The following is a 22249-nucleotide window of genomic DNA, read 5'->3' on the forward strand; positions in this document are numbered from 1 at the left end:
TGCAGTCCTTCAGGCACAGACTGCTCCAGCACGGGCTTTACCACAGAGTCCCGGCCATCTTGGGGGGCATCTGCTCCCCTCCGTGGGCTGGGGGGGACAGCCTGCCATCTCACCACGGGCTGCGGGGGCATCCCCTCCTCCTTCCCTGACCCCCACACCTGCAGAGGGGTTCCTCTCACACCCCACTCCCCTCACTCACTGCAGGTTCCCCTTAAACCTGTTCCCCACAGGTGTTACCACTCTCACTGACGGGCTCAGCCTGGGCCAGGGGCGGGTCCCACCTGGAGCTGTGGAAGCTTCTAGAAGCTCCTCACAGGAGCCGGCCCTGCAGCCCCTCCCCTGCTACCAACACCCCACCACACAAACCCAAAACACTTGGCACCTACACAAAATTGGGGCAACACTCTTTTGGTTTAGGACTAAAAGCTTGGGTCCTTGCCCTAAAAGCATGTTTCTGATGGAGACCAGCAGGGAATAACTCTTTTCTTATAAAGCAGCCGAAACAAAGAGAGTTGCATCCAGCCCGTTTTTACCCAACTGTCAAGTGTTTGAACACCTGCCTGAGAGGGTTCAATACTCTTTTCTGCCTCCAGAGACTAAAACATTACTCTTTCCTCTCACTGCTTCCTCCATCCAGAGCTAGGAAGGCAGTTTCCTTTTTCAGCTGAAGCTGTTCTGTTGCACACCAAGTATTTAAATAGCAATTAAAACAGCGTTGAGCAGCAGCCTCGATATAAAAACAAGCTCGCTTACTTTGTATGAAGTTGCTACTAGAGCAGCAGCAAGGAATCGGTATCCTCTTCCACACTGGCTGCTCTCAGGAAGAAAAGCAAGCTGAACTTGCATCCCCGATGAACGTTTAAGCCACCAGGCTAATTTACAAGGGGAAAAAAAAATCCCGTATATAATGCTGAAATTGGCTGTGCTTTAGAATACAATAGCAGTTGCTTCTCTGTTGGGCCAACAGCCCAAATTCAGACATGCAGAGTAGGACTACTGAGAGTACGTGCACTTAACAGAAGCGGAGGAGCAACACCCAGTTACAGGTTTGGGAGAGCTCCAGTGCACATCTGTTCCTGAGCTGCTCAGCTCTGCCAAGCCGACGGGCCTCTAGCCTCATCCAAGGACAGATTTTAGGGAACACGGTAATAAAAACAGTAGTCCTGCAAAGTTCAGCTGCCTCGAGGATTAAAATGAACTCAATAGTTCAGCATAGCGATTGTGATATTGGGCATATAGATCCCAATTCCTTTTCCAGATCTGACCTTTAGCCTGCGCCTCCATTTTGTGTCTCTGCGTGACCGTACGCCGACACACAAATAGCAGCTTCTCCTGCTCGTCAGTATCTCATACTTGTTGGCAAACAAAAGCAAAGGAAAAGAGGAACGAAACCCAAAAGATAATCAACACCATCAGCGGTCAGAATGAGAGCCCCAAGCTTCAAGCATCTGACAGAGCCTGAGGAAACGCTACCGCAGCAGCGCTGCCAGAATTGTCAGCAGAGCCGCGGTTACTTTTCAGCCTTTCAGCAAGGAAAAGGCAGCCGCAAACGCAATCTGCAGTGGGCAACAAAGGATATTCAAAAACCCCACAGACCCCACGAGGGTGCCCCTTGTGCCAAAAGACAAATCCGGAGGAGACCCAGGAGGGGGATGTCCACATTTAATGGCTGTGTGGAGGAGGTGGCCGTCACCACGCTTGGGTTTGCCTCCGCTGATTTTAAAAAATAATTAAAAAAAAAAAAGGCAGTATTACACAAAGCTGGAAAGGCTTTAGTAAAAAAAAAAAATTTTGATTGGCTATTAGGAGAAATTTCTTTACTGAAACTGTTGTCAGGCATTGGAACAGGCTGCCCAGGGAAGTGGTGGAGCCGCCATCCCTGGAGGTGTTCAAAAAACGCGTAGATGTGGCACTTCAGGACACGGTGTAGTGGGCATGGTGGTGTTGGGTTGACGGTTAGACTCGACGATCTTAAAGGCCTTTTCCAACCTAAACGATTCTGTGATTCTATGAAAATAATCTGAAGTGAGAGCTCATTAACTAGCCAATTAGTTCAGGCAGTGCAAGCAGCCGGGGGAGCCGGGGAGCGGCCAACTCCTTCGCCCCCTGTAACAGGTCTACCCAAATCATCTTACCACAAATCCACATTATCCGCAGGAGAGGTAACATCCCAAAGTCTGTTTCGGATGAAACAGCCTTGGTGGTAGCAGCTACACATAGATGTAGCAGACGCATGATGTATCCTGTATATAGGTAGAGCACGTAGGAAAAGCGTGCTCCACACCAAAATCCCTGATCCCTTCTGCCACTGCGCCAATGGCTTCCTCCCTCTTCAACGCAAAGCGCATGGGGTGGGATTTTTCAAAATCACTTAGTACGCTGTTTTGACTCTGATGTTACTGAAGTACCCGATTAAACTCCCACCGTTTGTAGTGAAAGCACAGCTATATCAATACTGTTTATCCCACCTGGCATTTCCCACTACCTCATTTTATCTGTGAATAATAAACAATTACCAACAGTCTCCCACTTCTCAGTAGGCTGAGATCTGCTCTTGCCAAGTTACCCAAACATCCTCATCTGGAAAGAAGTAAAAGAAAAAGAACTGTCTGGCAGTAGGAATATCCATCTTTTTCCACAAAGGACTCCATGCATCAGCAAAAATGTTCCACTGTTTGTTTTTTTTTTTTATAAAATACTTGGATTATGAGGAAAAAAATGGTTTTAAAGATAAAAATTAGTCATGAGCAAACACTACATGAAAAGGGTCAGTCTCTTAACAAAAACAGCACCAATGCCTCAGTATCGCTTAACTCTGCCTGATGAAGAGGCTGCAGCCAGCAACAGTTTACCCAGTTCCTCTTCTGAACTGGATTTCATAGGGAGAAAAAAACCAAAGCCAACAAAAAAACAGGCAGTGCCAGTGGGACTTTCCTATACTTTTATCAACTTGGCAAAGCTACAAGGTCATTCTCGTGCACCCAAGAGCATTATGGATTAGATTGCTCCTTCACTGAAGAGCAATTAATACTTGGAGGATCGGTGGACACTACATGTCATTCCAGAAAATGTACTGACTCTGGAAGAAAACGAAGCAGCACCTAAGCAATCGAGAAAACTTGACAGAATTTTCCAGCACCACAAGCAACAAACATTACTGTTAAGAGAGATCAAGGCAAGGCATCTTTTTTTTAAAAACAAGACAAAAAAAGCAGAATGTTTTTTCACTCAACATCACAGATATCTATTTGAAAAACATAAAAGTCAACAAGCTAACGTCAAAGCAAAGCCACACAGAGCTGAAAAATTTATGTGGCTTCAGCATGACTCATGGACCCATTTCCAACTCCTAAACCCCTAGTAAAATCACTTTTTGCAACCACCATTTTTGTGTTATAATAAAAAGATAGATTAAAGGACAAAGATCAGTAGAATGCAATGAACTATCACGAAATTTCAGGTGCTGATCTCGCAGCTGCCAAGACAACAGGCCTTGCTTATCTTTGCAGACAGCTACAGATGCTTTAAGTACATGAGGAGGTTTAACTGAATGAAACTATCTCTATTTTAAGCATGCACGGAATTCTGTGACAAAGGGGTTGTTCTAGCCCCTATTTTCCATCCTACACAACAGAGGCCATAGGATTTTTTCATTCAGAAACTCAGTTGTCCTGGACAGTGTAATGAATGATTTTAAATCCTCGAGGATGATTAATACCTTCATCAGTGAGATTTTTCCATTGGTTAATTAGTCGTAAAACATGTGCCTTAAGTCTAGTCCAAATTTGTTTAGAATCAGCTTCCAGCCATCTGATATTTTTACCTTCTTGAAAGGAGGATCCTTTGATTTTTAAATTTGCTTTTCCTTAGAGTTTGATCAGTCCACCATCAATAACCCCTTTCTTGGCTAAACCCCAAAGACTGAGTTTCTTTAATCTCTCATTAGAAGGAAAATCTGCCAGGCCTGAATCACCCTTTTCTCTTGTTTCAGAACTTTTTCTACTGTCCAACATCCTTTCCAATGCATGAGCCTCAGGACTAGCCCAATTATTTTCTCAGTTCTCCTATTAAAGTCATAGACATATACCTGGTGCTATCTTTTTTACACATCCAAGGATCATATTTGTTTTAACCATCATCCAACGCCAAGAATTTTCATCCTGTCAGATGTCTAAGCTGAACCATAAATGCTCTAAGGAGGCATTGGCTTCCAAATTATAATCCGCATAACAGATACATAATTCTGAATGCATCACCTTACATTTGGCTCTATTAATGTATACGTTGTTACAATGAGACCAGTTTGACAGGTAACCAGGATTTCTCAGAAGGAATTTCTACCTGTCATTGCAAATACTGAGAGTTACTACATTTAACCTTCAAATAATTACAATTTTTCTTCCTATCTTGATATACATCAACAATATTGTGATAGACCAAGAACAGTTTCTCCACAGGAACCTACTGCAATTCTTTCTAGAACAAGTAGTCTCATTTATGCTTTCTACAGTCACTTGACTAGTTTATAATCCATCTATAGTTTTCGTGTGTGTTACCAATTTTTTAACCTTGATGCTATTTTGACATGGTGTTTGTCAGCTCTCACAGGAGTCTACCAGGTCAACAAAATTCTTCACGGTCAATCAAAATGGAAGTATTTCCTTAGGCAAGACTTGCCATGTGCATGACTGCCCAGAAGACAGGAATCCCCCTTTATGAAAGCATCATTTCGGTTTAACCAAAGAATTATTTTTCATATTTTATTTAATTTATATGAATATTCAGAGCACTTCTACTTTGAAAGGAGGACATAACTGTAGAAATAAGCTGCTGTATCTAGGAAGAAGTGAGTGTCTTTGCTTTGTAGCCATGGATATGGCGGATTTTTCCCAGCTGGGAGAACTTAACCTCAAAATCATTTTCTTCAAATATTTATTCCTGAGAGATAAAGAGAGTAATGACATTTGAAAGTGCACAGGCAAATCTGATGTTCTCGTACAGGTACTGAAAAATTTCCTTTTAGCTACTTAATAACTACCAGTGCACGGTAGTTCATTCTGACCAGAGAACTAAATCTATTGGAAGTTTTTGTCACCACAGGACATTCATTTGCTCTCTTAAGAGAGCAGAAGTGCTCTGAAGGCAAGCTTTTTAATGCTTGTAAACCAGTGGTGATGGCAAGCAGAGAGTTCAAATTAATTGCCATCTCCGTAGTTTTATTAGGAACACATAGCCATAAGGCTGACAATTTCTCAGATAAATATGGCTAGGAAAACATATAGGACTTCATCAATTTGGAATAATTGGCAATACTCCAAAGAGAAAATCAAATATATTTCATCCTTGAGACAAAAAAAATCTTTCGTTTAAGTCTCCACAAAGAAATTGGCTTTACAGTGTACAGGCAGCTTATGGTTTGTCAGGATGTACTGAAAAATGGGAGTAGACTAATCACTGCTAGAACGATTGCAATAGTATAGCAATGACAATCTAGCTACAATTATCTACTAACTGTATTTCATAAAGCAAAAAAATAACTTATTACATGTCAGTTACAGACCACTGAGAAGCATACAAGAAAGTATTTGACATTCCCAGTGTGTAAGCTTCTGAATTCCCCTGCCACTGTCTCAGTTCTTGAAAGTCTACAGCAAAACCAGCATTTGATAAAAGCCAATAGCCTTGCTCTTCACAGAACAGAATTTCTTTGAAAAATTCTGTAGATTATTAACTTAAAGAAAAAAAAAAATCTAAAGCATATCTGACATTGCTGCTTCCTGAGGGGGATATATACTGGTTATAGGCTTTACTCAGACATCTGAACAGGAAGCTGTGATTTTTTACCTGGTTGAACTGAAATGAGTAGAACTGAATGGTCTTGACCAAGAAAAAGTTCCGGAACACCTCAGGGAAAGATGACTTTTTTAGGACCTTTCTTTGACAGGGATCTAAGCAACTATTTCCTTTGATAAAAATCAGATCTAGATTCCCTTTCTGAATTGTACAGACTGTTTTTTTGAAACGCATCACATTTAAGCAAACTCTTATAACAGAAGCCCATACCACATAGTCCTCTTGGAGCATCGTACTGTTCTCACTGCAAGACCGATATCCTCATTGTCACAAAATACTGTAGCAAACTCCCAACCAGCGAACATAAAATAATGACGTTACCCTTTAATTATCAATCAATATTATTCAACTCTTTTGTCCTATTTTTGGAGATCCACAGACTTGTAACCTGTATGTGGACACTGTTTGGGAACTGCTATGCCTTGACACCCTCTGGACACGCGTTATCTTGACATCTAGCCTATAAAGCCTTCCTGTCATCAGTCCAATGCCAAAATCCCTGGGATGGTTCTGGCTGGCAGAGCTGCCATCTCCTAACTTTGCATCATTAATTTGCATTCTGAAGCCACTGAGGCTAGGTCTTTTCTTGAAAATCCCCCTAGTTAGATAAACCTACCTGGATAAAGTCTTCCTTAAATAGTAATTATAAACATATACGTCATTACAACTCATTGACTGTGGCATCTTAGAAAAGATTTATTATTTAAACTGTAATGGGTCAGTTGTTACCTCTGTTGGTAAAACAGAGGTAGAAGAGAATTACATGGAAATACGTCTTTTCCACGGTGCTGCTTGTTAATCTGGCGATCATGAACCTGTTTGTACCATTAGTTACTCATTAATTCCTAAATCTCTGTATCAAATGCTCTTAGCCTTTCAATCCACAATCCCAGACTGGGGGCAGCAAGTTTAACTCACCAGCATAAGGGTGAATGCCCCAAGAAACTGCTGAAGTTCAAACAAGCCAAATTTTCCAAAGTATGCCTTTTCTAAACAAGCCCAATTACATTCACAGCCCTGACAATGAAGAGAAATTTTTTACTTCTGAAAACAGAAACACAGACTAAGATGCAAAATTTGTAACCTAACCTCTCTCCAGGTCTTAGAGCGATCACAGTGTGTAGTCAGCAACAGCAGCACTTTAAAAAAGATGTGGTCAATAGGGTCATGCAAAGGTTTTAAATCAAACATTTTTCTCCCATTAAAAAAAAAAAAAAAAAAAAAAAGGCCTTAAGTCAGGCCAGCCAAGGTTATATGTGAGTTTCTCTAAAACTTCAGACAGCTTCAGCTGAAAGATACTTATCAACAAATTATGAAAGCACCAAAGGTTCTTAAAGTTTTATCACAATGGTCTTTTCTCTGCTGTTCATCTTAAGTAAACAAAAGCAGTTTTTTGCCCACGATAATTTTGGGTTTATTTTTTATTAATAAAAAAGATTAGATTCTGGTAAGAAAGGCAAAGTCAAAGCAAAGAGCCTGTTTTTGTTATCTAAGGCATAAGGATTTGATTCCACCTGTGAACCAAGAATGCAAGTCTGTGCATTGTTCTAGGTCTACAAGAAAAAAAAACAAACAAAAATCACAAACAAAACCCACCCCACACAGCTGTTGGTACACACTTGGACTCCAGCTTTCACCTGCACGCATTGCAAGTACCTTCAGTGTTTAAAACCAAGTTATACTGAAGGGAAGAGGAACTAGCTGAGGGAGTGGATGGAGATTTTTATAGCTATTACTACAACAACGGTGTAGAAACAGTGGAAGAGTCTAGTGTACTTCATTTTGGTTGTGAATTAACAGGGGACTGATGCAGTATTCCTGCCAGGCAGACCATTAGCTCTACTGCGTGTGGTCACGAACACAGTTTTGGATGGGGTGACAGCGAGGGCAGTGTCTCCGTTAGCAACTTTCAATAATTGTTGCTGCTTCCAGGCATTTCCAGATACACAGCCTGCTCTCGGTGCTACTCATGTGTATTCTCTGCTTCCTGCTGCGCTTTGTGACTGTGCTCCTATCCTACACACCTACGCTCAAGCTTATTCTAGTCTTAGCACTGGGGGACCTGGCAGAAATTAATATAAAAATAAGGAGCCTAAAAGACCAGTGAGGGACTTTGGGAAACAAATAAAAGTTATGTTATTCCTTTGCTTCATGGCTCCCATCCTCTCTTTTTCTCCGCTCTTCTGTGCCCCAAGGCAGCAGAAACCCGTGCAACACATTACAAAACAGGGCTCTGGAGGACCTAGAACAGCTGGGGCTTTGTTTGCTTGAGACAGATCATTTAAGCCCTACATGAAGCTATGCGCTCCACTACAGCCACCAAATCAGTAACCCTTATGGCAGGTTCTAAGTTTGAGAAATACACCCCTCTTCAGTCGAGCAGAGCCATGAATTAGCTGTTTCCTGCCATTACGCACCTGCAAAATGCATTTCTTGTGTCTTCCTTAAAGCAACTTGCAGCCACCAACTTGACCAAAATGCTTGCAAGCGTGCATGCTCAGAACTTCAGGGAACTGGATCCTCAAAGAAGTCGTCAGGGTCCACCACAGCACAAATAATGGCAGCATTAATACTGTAATTTTAAAGATTACCTCATATAAAGAAAAAAAAAAGGAACTACTTGCTATGATGTGAAACATGAACTTCCTTGTGAAAAGTCATCAGCATGGAGTAGTTTCTGATTTGGGACAGTAGAAGAAAGCTATTAATTGTTTGATACAAAGCTATGTGAAAGGATTTAAGCATCCTTCAGTCAAAGGTAAGAATAAACTTAATGTTTCATGTGGAAGCTCAATTCTTTTTACATTTGCTATGTTAGGATTACATTATGTATTTCAGCTGCAGCATGAAATTTTATATGGCAGCATGAGATACCATGTTGGTGTTTTTCTGAACTTTCATTCTTCATACTATTTTCTTTGTTATCATTCATTGTGTGTTTGGATTTATGTCAACTAGACATACTTGAATGTCTAAGGTATTTTTTTTCTTAAAATGCCAATTGCTATTTTTATGAGTAGTAAAGCCAAAAGACTGCAATTGCCTTGTGAACAAGGGACTTTAAAGTTCATGAGATTAAAAAAAAAAAAAAAATTAAAAAATCCTACCAACTATTACTTTTCAGTGCAGTTTAATTAAAAAGCAAAACTTAAGTGTATCACTACAGTCTTCTGAAGCAGTAAGAATAAAAACAGTTGAAAGGAATCTTTGGAAAATTTACCAGTGTTCGGTGAAAGTTTCGATCTGATTTTTCAAATGGAAGGCATTTGCTCTGTCTATTCACTGTCTAGGAAGATACTCCAACCTTACAAAGCAAACATCTTCACAGCTAATTGTCCAGACCTGAAGTTTCATAAAACTGTCTCTTACCATCATCAATCTACTCAAAATAAATGCACCTGAACTATATGCCTTGAGTGTACATACACATAAACATCCATGGAGAGTGCATTTTGATATAGGCAGACATGGCGTTGCATACAGCAGTCGTTTGCTTTGGCCTCACTAAACAGGGAGAGGAAATATTCAAAAATAGATTAGAAACCAACCTAAGAGAAAATTTTGTTCCAATTTATAAAACATAAAACAACAATTATTTCAGAATGGATGAAAAAATGCAATATATGGTAAAGGCTACTCTTCCAGCTCTAGTTCCCACCAGTCCCCAAAACCCGACAGATTTCTCTTCCAAGTAGCAACCACCTACTTGCCAGAGATATCTTCTCACATTTTAATTAAATGCTAAGAGCTGAAACCATCTGATGGAGGGGCTTTTACCACCCCTTCCCAAGCAATTTTTTTTAATGCTGAACAAATTGCAACAAGCAGAACTGAGGAGGGAATGGAGAAGGTGTAAGGCCTTCAGAGGCTTGCATGTATTCAGTACATGTCCTCCTCAAAAGCGACAGCGGCATTGTAACAAACACTGCAGCCCTGAGTAGGCAAAGCTCTGTTCTGAGGTTGAAAGACAGTCTTTTTTTTCTTTTTTAAAAAAAGGCCATCAGTATGTGAAAGAAATTAATCTCCAAGGCAATCTACTAGAATATAAATTACTGTACCAGAAGATCTTTGCTTAGATTAACAAGCCAATTGAATTCTCCAAAGAATAAATTTTTAGTTTGGAAGTGATGATGACTTCTTACAAAGAAACAATTATCTCTTTTAAATTAAATGTCTGGTCAAGCTCAAAATACATCAGTAACATATTTCTTTCAGCACATTTTTTGCCAACGTATCTGCCTGATAACTCATATTCTCTACCCTCCCACCCCCAAAATATTACTGAACAATATTGGACACATACCTCCTGAACTACTTTGAAGGAACAGTTGAGACTGAGCAATTAGGCTGCTTCACTGGTGCTACATCATTATAAAGCTTTATCTGCTATGAGTGCTGAACAGAACTACTTATTTTCACTTAATAAAAACAAACACTGTATCTGCACATTAAAACCACTAAAAAAAACCCAAATGAGAGCTAAGGAGCTCTCACAGAAGTGCATGTGCTTTGGGCTGCCCAATTACAGGCATGTGTCTTGGTTCCAACTTTAAAGGAATTCTGAGCATCTTGGAAGACTTGCCCCTATTTTCAAAAAAATCATTATGATGTTACTAGCATCAATTGCTAAAACCCCCCACCTTGTACGCACTAAACTAAACACGGTTTGATCCCTTCAGCGAACTAAAGAGCTATTAGCTAAAATTGACTGTGCTGTATGAATTACTTCAAGTCAATGAGTCTGGTCACAGAACAGTGAGAGGGATGGGAAGTGGAACATCAGCCATACCTCTTTTCAAAAGGTGTGAGCAGTCATGCAGGGAGGATTTGATCACTTTTGCTTTACAGTCAACAGAATGATCTAAAACTATGCTTAGACACTAAACTACCATTTCCATTTCAGAGGGTAAGCCATAATGGAAGTAACTTGAATCACCTACAGCTGCTGAACGTAAGCTTCTGTAGTGTCCGGACGCGCGGCTGTGTTACTGCAGGCAGCGTAGCCAGTTGCCAGGTGTCAGCTGAACCACAGTTACCGTCGAGGCACGTCCTTCCTTACCCTGTGGAAAATGTGAAACAAAAAGAGAGAAGTACGGCTTCTCTCAGTGAAATGAAGTTATGCTCAGGGACTGCAGATCCACTGTCGTTCGTCTCCAGCAAACCTGTTATTTCATCAGATTAACTTTGTGGCTCATTCCAAAGATTCCATCATCCAAATCAAACTCAGTTTTCTTTACATTAACAGCATTTTATTTCAAAATATATTAACCATTCTGTGTTTACAAAGGACTGCAGTGTGAATACAATATTAAGTTAAAAGCTTCTTAATCCTGCTACAAAAAAACTTTTTTATTAGGAAGAGGACTGGTGCATACAATCAAAATTATTTAGTTCAAATACCTCTGCAGTCTACATGAGTACTTCTCAATCTTAACTCACACATTTTGTTCTGCCACAGATGGACACAGGGGTTATATTTTCAATATTATACATGCAAAACCAGGTACTGTACCAAAACCAACTATGGTAACATTAGTTTAGAACATAGTTGCTTTCTGAAGATGTATCACATGTACATTTACAGACAACATTTGCATCAACAGACAATAGAAGTTATTGCTCCAAATCCCCACTGGTTCTGGGTAGGAATGCACGCTTTAGAACAACCCGCGCTCTGTAATGCAAAAGATCTGCTGTAAGGTTTGAGTAGCATCTAACCAGTCTTAGGACCTGATGTCAAAAGTTTCTTTGGATTTGGTTTGGTGAAATTTACTAAAGGGAAAAAGCTTTAAAACCGTCATGCTGAAAACTCTTCAGGTATATACACGGATGCTAGAGCACTCACTCTGCCTTCATTACCTTGCAAATGCATCCTGCTGCAAGCAAATACACCCTGGTTCTAACTCAAACCTAGCTTTGGTATCGCCACATAGTGCTATATTCAAAGAATAATCTCTAATTCAGTGCAACATGAATTATGTTTGTCCAAGTCCATCCATGTGCAGAGCACATCAAGGATGCATTTACTCACCAATTAGCAATTCCTTCCTGAATTGGACATACTATTTCAGTATGGACATTCAAAGCGTGCCCTTCGGGTCCTGGAATCGATCCCAAAAAGAGGATGAAGCAATACTCTCATGTACTAAACCAGATTCAAAACAAGATACCAGACAAAGCATGGAAGAGGTTAAGAGACTAGGGAACTGAAGACGTATTTCATGACCTGTTAATTTTGGCAGCTCTTTAGTAGATGTATGCAAATACTTCCAGGAACAATAATCTCTTAGCAATGTACTACTAGATGGAAGAACAGCTTTTCCCAACTTTTTATTACAACAAAACAGTTCTAGCCACCCTACCAGTATTTGCTCGGCTCCTCCCCAACCTTTATCAAGTAAACATTAATTCTAGAAAATGTTGCTTGTTTTCACTATATACAGGCACTATTTTGTTCTTAGGTATCTTAAAAAAAAAGATAGGACAAAATGTCAGTAAAAGTCTGAATAGGACAGACACTGCTCGTATTTATATAATGCTGCATATCAATACATATACATTTACAAACCCTGTGTAGAATCCCTGAATATGCTCATCACTTCTGGCATTGTTTCTGGTTTCGAAATACCAAGTTCATTTTCCACATTGCAATTTTTTTTTTTTTTTTAATTTCCATTTTTATCACTTAAAAGCAATTTTGGAGAATTTTACCATAAAGCATTAAGGTATTTTACTAAAAGTGACAGATAAACAGTATCAGGTTAAAGGTCAAGCCTCCCTAACGTTTGTTAAGAGTTTTAGGCAATTCCAGTTTTGTAGAAATAGAAATAAGAAAGGAATTGCCGAAGTATGCTTCACCACAAAGCATAAGAAATAATAAGAAACCCTTTGAAATACAAGCTGAGATAGAGTTTATAAAGATGATGCATCCATGGATTTAAGAGATGCCAGCTGTCACTCAATAAAGATTACTTAATTGGGAAATCAATTTTCTCTTGTAAAATTGCAAATTTCAAGGCAAACTACTGCATCCCTAGAAGAAGAATGCTACCTCCATTGTGAAACATAATGAATACTAACTCCAATCCCAACAGCTTTCAGCACCTTCTGAAGGAAGTTGTAGCTGTTTCCAGAGGTAGTATCCATAAAGTTGGCACTATCGGCAGTGATAAACTTAAGCCAATACAATATAAACACAATGTTTGAATAAAGGCAATGTGGGAGCATCTTCTACCACTGATGCAAAGCTATAGAGTCTCAGTAGAGCAATGGTATTTTCCCATCCTTAGTTTATCAGGTCCATAGGAAAGGCAGCACTCTGCAGTATTCTGTCACCAGTACTAGGGATTAGCAGCACAGCAATTCTGCTGCTGCTTTTACTGGGGAACAATTTTATCCAGTTTTGTATTTTCAGGCTTTCTGGAAAACGATGTTTAACACTGCAGCCATATACCTATTTCAGAAGTTACACCAATACCCACAATGTGTAATACTGGAGACAGCATCCAATCTTCCTTACACAATGCTTTTTTTCTTCTTTTGTTTAATTACAGAGATTATGGGTTTCCTAATCCAATAATCACTGACAAAATACACATAAGTATATCTTTCTCCCCAAAGTCTTGAAGAGAAGCCACACAGTCCTTGAAATCAGACAAGCCTAAATGTACACTAGATGAGCTGCGAATACATACCATTGAGCATGGAAATAATCTGACTGCTGTCTCCATTATTAGATACGTGGGTATCAACTTAATTTCTGAAAAATGTATATCATATGTATGACTATAATGTTAAACTTTAAAAAAAAAAAGCAATCTTTCAAAATAAGTCATTACTGCTCCCAACTGGTCACAGCATCTGTGTGCTGAAAGTCACCATATTGTAGTAAGGCTGGCAAAATGAATGTGTGCCAGATTCTTGCCCATTGCAGTTTGTTGCTTCATGTATTAAATTAAGCCAGTATTTACAGTGACCTGAAGCTAACACGCTGGGCTGTAAACTAGCACACGTTCACTTCTGCTAGCTCTGCTACAGCACAGTAATGCTCAGCTAAGGTACAGGAAGGGGAGGAATGGCTAACTTAGTTCAAGAAACAGTTACCACTAGCCCTTTGGCACTATACTTACTTAAAACAAGCTTGATTTGCTAGAAGAGAATGATAAAACCCAGCACAGTTGTATTTTACTATACCATGAGACCATATTGTTATGGTTTACTACAAGCATTCCTTTCTGAATTCCAAATTGTTTTTGTTCAAATTGAATACTAAATGTACTAAACACAAGTAAATACCTGCTCCTGGAATGATTGTTTACAGTAAAGCTAAAGGCCATCAACTTCTCGCATATAAGCATTATGAAAAAGATGGTCTCTTCCAAGAAAACTTAATGCCGCTAAAGAAACAGGCGTGTGAGGAATTTCCCCCCCCCCTTTTTTTTTTTTGAAACCCACAAGCCATCTAAAAGCTTATCCCACTTATCCCAGAGAGCTGCTGCTTGCTTATGCAGATGAGGCAATATAACCAGGAACTGGTACATTACAATGACCAGAAGGCAAAATGACCAGTTTGATTATTTTCACATTAATGTGAGAGTGATCTAAACTAAACTGCTCTTAAAGAGGCTGTCCCTTTTCAGAAAAGAAGATAGATTTTTAAATATGCAAGGACAAGTTCTTATATTTCTACTGGTAATCAGACACTAAAGATAAACCCTAAATAATCAAGGTACGCTTTTTCATAATGTGGTGTTTTGTTTTGTTTTTCTAAACATGGCAAAATGCAGTGAATATTTCATATTCTAAGAAGTTATTATTGGAGGTTTTGTTTCTTCTTTTCTTTTTGGCAGTATACTGTTACTGTACCACCACGGAACCATACAATTGGTTCCTCAGTCAGGCATGGCACATAGCATGAGCTCCTTAAACTACATTTACTAAGAAAGACTGTACCATGGAGGGTTCTTCATAGCAAGTCCTAGATGAATTTGAAACAGGAAGCATCAATATGAAGCCTCATTTCAAAGGAGGACAAACTAACAAGACTACATCAGATATGAATTCTCTCCACAAAACTATTTTTCTTCATGTTGGGAAAGGAACATTTCAAAATAGCAACAGATCTTCTCAGCTGATTTGACTGATTTGCCATTATTGAAGATAACTGTGTCTGAAATACCATTGTAATCTTCACAGCAGAGGTCTAAGGGGGTTGGGTAAAGGGAGAAGAGGAAAACTTAAAAACAAATAAAAGAATGCTTTAGAATGACTCTTTAAAATGACTTTGTTGAGTACCATAGGAATCTGAAAGATTGTCTCAGAAATAACTGGGATAGCAAATGTGGTCAACAGAAACACCTTGACCAGTGAGCAAAGAGGAGCAATGGAAAACTGGAAATACATTAAAGATGTGTACTTCTTGCTAGTAATCTTCTTCAAATGCTCTCTACAAGAAGCTATAATGAGAACACAACATTTCAGTGCAAAACTGTGAACTAAAAAAAAGTAATATAATAAAGAAGTTTCCCAAGTATCATGGTGGTCTCATTCAAGCTGGTTAGAATGTTTCAGGAATACTTGGGGACAGCCTCAGGTTCTTTGCTGTCCTCCACCCCAGCCAGCAACAATTATAAAGTGTTGCATTAAAGATTTGATGCGAGCCACAAAACCAAGGAAATAAAAGTACAGGACAGTTAATTCAAGCAATACATCCTTCTTATTCAGTTAGTTGGAATTGATGTGTAAGTCTTTCAGAATTTAAAATATTAAATGGGTTGTTTCTGTATTTCAATGAACTTGAGTCAAACCACTAAATTAAGCCTGAGTCTGTCCTCCAAACACATACCTGCGAGTTTGAAAGTGTAAAACCAGCATCCTTGAAACCCCTCATTTAAGCATAAAATTTCATCTGTAAAATTGCAGCAGCTAATTTTGAGAATCTGAGGAGTAGGCTATTTGTGTCTTAATAGGCAGCCTGTTTATTGCAAACCTATAGCAGGACTTTTTTGCTTAGTATCAGACTACCTTCCAATCACTTTCTATGGCAATGTATTTTTAGAAACAATATAAAAATACATGCAATACTGGGAAAATAAGAGCCTTCCACATCTATCAGCACTTCTGCAACTTGAGTAAAACAAACAAAAATCGATGTTACCGAGAGCTGTTTGTACACAAATCTTAGATATCCTTATCGCTAGATAAGAACAGATTTTTGTTGCAACAGTTGCATTACCGTCAACAATAAATGCAAGGCATGCCTGTATTTTGTATAACTCATTATCAAACTCTGAAATAAATTCAAGAGAAGTTACTAGAAACTGAAAGGTGGTTCTTTGGTTACGCACGTGCATCTGCTACTTTGTACCCAGGGCCTCACCGTATTTGTGGAAAAGCTGTTCAAGTATGAAATTTCTACCAAAAATCCCGCTTCCTATTTATAAAAAGGATCCATTTATAAAGATCCATTGTGTCAAAATATTTCAACAGTCAATACAAAAGGCCTTAAATGTCACCAAACTTGCAATTAAAGCAAAATTACATATGGAAGAAAAACACTAGAGGAGTTTGATGCTGTGACCTAGGCAACACACCATTTCAGGCATTTAAGAACTCTGTTTATTATTAAGATATATCTTAATTTATAAGATATATTTTATAATTTATTAAGATATTTCGCCAGAGGCTTACAGGGGAAAAAAACCCAAACTAAACCAAACCAAACCAAAATCCATGCTCTCTCCCCTTCCTCTTTGGAAATAACCTTAAATTTGTTTGAAAAGTTAATTGAACTCAGCCACAGCATTTGAAAACCAACACTGAACAACCCCCATTCAACTTCTTCCTATTACTGGAAGTAGACATGACAATCATACATTACCTCTGCCTGAAAACGCTTAAGGCCTTTGATTAAATTTAGTTGACAAGATGACTCCACTGGGATGGCGGGTAAACAGCAAAATACTATCACATTTCACTGCAAACGAGGGCAAGATTTAAACAAGTCCTCCTATTTCAATAGGAGGAAAACCCACATTTAACAAGTTGCATGTTTACTAATTTCAGGAAGATACTAGAAATACCAGTCTCCAACAACATTAAATTTCAGTGCATATAAGACAGTAATATTTAAGTGTTATTATGAGTTACAGATGATGGTCAAAGCCTCTAAAGAAATACTTTGAGGAGCAGCAAATGAGTATATTCTACTTTCATTTAACAACGAGTGGTTTACACCTTTTTTCCCACCAGATTAACTGAGAATAAATATTTTGGAATTAGCTTTCTTTAAAGTTACTACAATTTAATAACACAAATAACCCAATAAATAAAAGCCAAGTTAGTTATTTCAGCAGATAAGATAATGACTCCAGTGGATATAGCTGTCCTCTTCACTATTCTTTTTATGAAGACAGAAGGTCTTCAACAAGGCAGTTGAACTGTGTGTTAGTATGCAAAGCCATGGGAAGTAGACATTCTCTCTTGAAGAGGCAAAGTGCACAATAATGTAAGGCCAGCAGATGTTCGAGAAGTGGTTTCTCCTAAAGCCTAAGCTATGCTTCCCTGTGAGCTGCCCCTAGGCACAGCTGGAAGGGGACAGAAGGCCATGGCTGTTGTGAACTCAAGACAGAAGACAGATTCTCTCATGTTGAACAGGTGCGGCACAGCACCTTCATCACTCTGCAGCCATTTTCATCTCCTCAGGACTCTCTCTAGATGACCTGGGGGTGGGGTTGGGGGAGAGAAAAAAAAAGTAAGACTCCAATCTGTTGAGTGATTACAAATATCTAGTTTCCTACACGTTAAACAGGAAACAAACACGCATGCAGGTTTTCGTGCGTGCTGTGGGAAGCTCTATCTACAGCATAAACGGAAAGTTTTGAAACATAACATCTACAAGTCAGAGACTACAGACAGGTCCAATTAGTGGTTTTTCTCCTAAGTTACCCATATGAAGGATGACAACATTATTCATGTGAATGAAGCAAAGGATTATTTCTGACAAGCACAGAATCCTCTTTAAGATATATGTGTGATGAGCTAACCTATGTAATTCAACAAGACAGTAGAGACATTAAAGTGGCTACTGTCATTAATAACTTCACAATGATTTCCAACTCTAATTAAGTATTCAATTAGGAGTTTATTCATCCCATTCCTTAACCGTACAGTTTAAAGATACGTTTCTATATTCCACGTTCACTAACTTCAATAAAGAGATTAATCAAGATCACACTTTTAATGGAATAATGGCATATAATGTTACCTCATTTTTTAAATTCAGGTATGTTTATTTATATTTTGCAGTACTGTACAGTAACACACAACAATGCAATATTTGCAGGCAGGCCTCTTATTAAGGACAATGAACACTGACTATTAGGTATCCGTGAATAACAGTCCAGAAAAAAGGATGTTCAATCATCTCCAAGCACAACGGCAACATATAAATTATAGGATGCAAAGGTATTATCGGTGAATTTTCTAAAAGAGCCTTCTGTAAGAAGCTGAGAGACATTAAACAAACATTTCAAGTTTTCAAGTTCCAGTGAGTATTTTACTTTACCATAATTTTTATTTCTAGAATACTGGATAGTTGAATCCTCTCCAAAAACTTCAATACGCATGCAGGTGTGCATGCACACTCATATATAAACGTCATACACACATTCTCTATAACTATGCATACATACACTTATCCATGTAAAAACATTATGCATACATGTAAGACACTTACAACTTACCGGTAAATCTGTAATGGCCACGCTGCTTGCGATGGAGTGGGCACTGAATTTGTTGGGCTCACCAACATGGCACTATATATGTTGGAAGCAACCACAAGTATACAAAGTAGAATTGGTCCTATGATGGCTCCTTCCAGTCCCAGGTAATATGCTCCACCAGCTACCGCAAGCCCTGTCAGGTAAGGATGACCACCTCTGGAATTATGGCACAAGCAGAATAAAATAAAATTAAGAACAACAAACAACAATACTATCAATTATAAAATGTGAATTATTAATCATTAAGTTTTATTAAGCTTAGAAAATGACATAGCTAGCTATCGATACCCATATTTACACTATAAACTGCTGTTTGAATGACTGCACGTATTCTGCACTGTATTTGCACAACAGATGAAACAATGTATTGTAGCATATAACGCTGGTAATATCCACAATGGAGTAGCTACTTTCTAGACATCTGCTGAAGAATGTCTGAAGGACTTAATGGCAAAAACATTTCTGTTTTGAAAATGGAAAGATGATTGATTACAAAGACTGTTCATGCTTTATGGTCAAGAACTGTTAAATTTTAAGACAACTAGCAATATGTACTATGAGTGCCCCTGAGCAAAGACATTAATTTACACAATGATAGCAACTTGCATTGCATCTTTCAGAGAACAGTCAGCATATATTCTTTGAATAAATAGTCATGTCTTCTCATTTTGTTATAAAGCAACCCCTCAGACTGAGTGTTTGTTATCATTAGCTTTTAATGTTTTCAGATGAAAAACAAAACCAGTTTTTTATGAACATATTAATATTTCTGGAAAGTTGGGGCCAGTGGAGCTTTTGATAAGAGCTATTATGGCAGCAAGTAAGCCATGCCGTTTTTCTTTTCTGTGTTTCAGTTCAGGTGCACAACATGAATCCTATCAACAGCATTTACACAAAACCTGCTCATCATGCTTAATCTTTATAGCTAAAATAATGATGGTAATATGGAATTATATAAGAAAAGCTAGAGTTGAAACTGAGCACCCAATTTTGAGGAAGCTGCTCTAAATTCTGAGTGGAATGGAGTGAAAATACCAGCTAGTCAGTTTAGAGCTCCAACAGCTTCTGCCAGGTTTCTACTATGGTCCTGACTTCCACCCAACTCCCACATTGGCAGTCTTTGCCTTTATCACAACTGTGTGCAGAATGAGACCATGAAACATGACCTATTACATCATACACACCTCAGTCATGTCTTACCTAGATCACACTTAACCCACTGGTAGGGCCAGATTGTTTTTCTGAGGGGACAGATTTGACCTTAAAGTTTTATGTTTCTCCAACAGTAGACACATGATTCATTTCTAAACCTCTGAAAAGTTCAAATGGTTTTTTTCCAGCATCTGCATCAGTTTAAACGTTCTTCTGGCTAGTTTGCTAAATTAAACAACAGATCACCTGATGAAATAGGACTACAGTCTGCATTTAATGCATTTGGCTAACCCTGCATAACCTACTTATAGCTATTTCAAATAGATTTAATCTAATCTGCAAGACAGAATGATGCTTACTGTTCTATTTAATGGGAAGAATACAATTTTGCTCCACTGTCAGAAAATCTATTCCTGCCACATATATTTTCTGGACAATAAACAGAGCCTCCATCCCCTACAGTCAGAAAAATGTATTCTAATAAGTGGAAGACTTATTGGCTGGTTAAATAGCTACTAGCCTTGAATTTACCCATGATTTATTGCTGTAACAAAACAACAAAAACAAGTAATCTGATTATACTTCACCTGTTAACTTTAATTCATGCAAAATAATTAATGCCACAGTCCATGAAAATTATTATTAATATTGCGCATATTATCATTAGGTTCTCTCTGTTCAGTGTAATTATATTTGGTGAACAAAAATATTAATTTCTAACTTAACACAGAACTGAAACACTTAATGTCCTTATTCTACATTAACTCTACTATAATAAACATCAGCACAAATGAGGGACTAGTACCAGCATGTAACTAAGTCTGGACCGTGAAGTCCTCAATTTAAAGAGTTTACTAGGATTGTTTCTGATGATCAAGACTGAAGCAGTAACTAGAAGAGTGCAGCTTTTTATCTATATTGTACATGGTTGTGAACATGTCTTGCGCATATGAAACTTGACAGTTCACGTCTTTGCCAGCTCTGTTAAACAGCGCTGCTTTGTCTTCTAGTCTGAATTGCATAAAGGGATTCACTAGATATTTCAGCAGCAGAAAATGTCAGTGGACATTTCATTGCACTCAGATACAACTGCAAACGTTGACTTTGTCTTCATAGTCTGAGTTTGTTTCTCTATGTACAAACTCAAAGCTGAAACCAGGAGACATTTCAAGTCAAGAGAGGCAGCCAAACACCTAGCAAGATTTTTCAAGAAATCTCTGCCTGCCTCCCACAACACAGCATTGGCTACTGTCTCAGTAGAAGCCTATCTCCAGTTTTGCAGTTTCATCTGTCTCAACATATTTAAAGATCAATCCATAATCAATAGATTTTTACACTGGGGTACGGTGACACAACACAAAGGCTGGCTTCAAAAAAATCCTCAAATTCTCACAATCCATTCTGAAAAATTAAAGTATTTTTTTCAGGTCCCTAACTAGCTCATGGATTTCTTGTTTGTTCTGCAGCATCATCTGGCATTAGGTGATGTAAAGGAAAATGCGACACATCTTTAGTCAATGATTAGATAAATCACAAAGGTACTCTTAGAATTACTTTACCAACTGAAACAGTTGATTTTGCTGACTTTGAGAATGAGTTCAAGACCTCTGGAGCGACCAAGTTCACAGAAAAGAGGGCTGGGAAAGTAAAGGCACTTAGGCCAGTAAGACTTCTTACTATGAGGTGATACCACTACACCTGTTCCTGTGCTTGAAGATACTGTTCCGCATGCTTCCGAAAAGTAAGTTTAATTAAAGGCGTCAATGATCATTAAGGATTTTTACAATACTACCTTTAAAAAGTCTTTAATGTACTTACCCTGATATATCTGAATAAATTGCTGTATCTACAAAATAGGTTGGCAAGAGGTGAAAAACCAAGAGCAAAATGGCTTTGCATCCTTGTCCTTGCACAAGCCACAAATCTAGAACTGCAGGGATGGCTGCCCAGTATGTCCCCAGAAATGGCACTGCTCCAAGGATTGCTGCTAATGCTAGAGCACACAAAAGCAGAGGTGAGAAAAAGACCAGAGAAACATATTTCACAAACACATTTACAGTTAAATTCTGACACTTTTGCCACACCAGTAGTCCCACTTCTATCAACTCTTGTAAATAAGACACTGAAGAAGTGCCACATAAGGCTCTTGGTGTTTTATAGCTGTGCTTTAGGAAAAAAAGAAAATTACGCTATTCCCCATACAGAAAAGCTTCACCAACTGTCACTCATAAGGAGTTACTTCCAAAAGAGACCAATTCAGAAAAATTTAAAGTTATACCGATCATGCACATTTCAAACTTTTACATAACTACAAATTAGCCACTGTGTGCAAGAAAGTATACAAGCAAAAGTCTCATTGTAACTTACTGGATCTCCTGCAGTCAACCGTAATAATGTAGGTAGTACTGTGAGAAACCAGGCGAATACAAAATCCACGACTTACGTACTTCTGTCTGCACGTG

The 22249-nt window shown here is 38.6% G+C and overlaps 1 protein-coding gene across 2 annotated transcripts in view; it reads right to left on the reverse strand.

Moving 5' to 3' along the window:
* Window positions 1-11076: 11076 nt before the first annotated feature.
* Window positions 11077-22249, reverse strand: part of TMEM245 (transmembrane protein 245) — an 87187-nt gene continuing 76014 nt past the window's right edge. For both annotated transcript variants that reach the window (XM_052787583.1, XM_052787582.1), the window contains 3 exons: window positions 21606-21780; window positions 18597-18791; window positions 11077-17573 (listed from right to left, as the gene is read on the reverse strand). In XM_052787583.1, the coding sequence (XP_052643543.1) occupies window positions 17528-17573; window positions 18597-18791; window positions 21606-21780 (416 nt within the window). In that variant the 3' untranslated portion in view covers window positions 11077-17527. The remainder of the gene's footprint in view (window positions 17574-18596; window positions 18792-21605; window positions 21781-22249) is intronic.

This window comes from Harpia harpyja, chromosome 5 (genome assembly GCF_026419915.1).
Source record: "Harpia harpyja isolate bHarHar1 chromosome 5, bHarHar1 primary haplotype, whole genome shotgun sequence".
Classification (NCBI taxonomy): Eukaryota; Metazoa; Chordata; class Aves; order Accipitriformes; family Accipitridae; genus Harpia; species Harpia harpyja.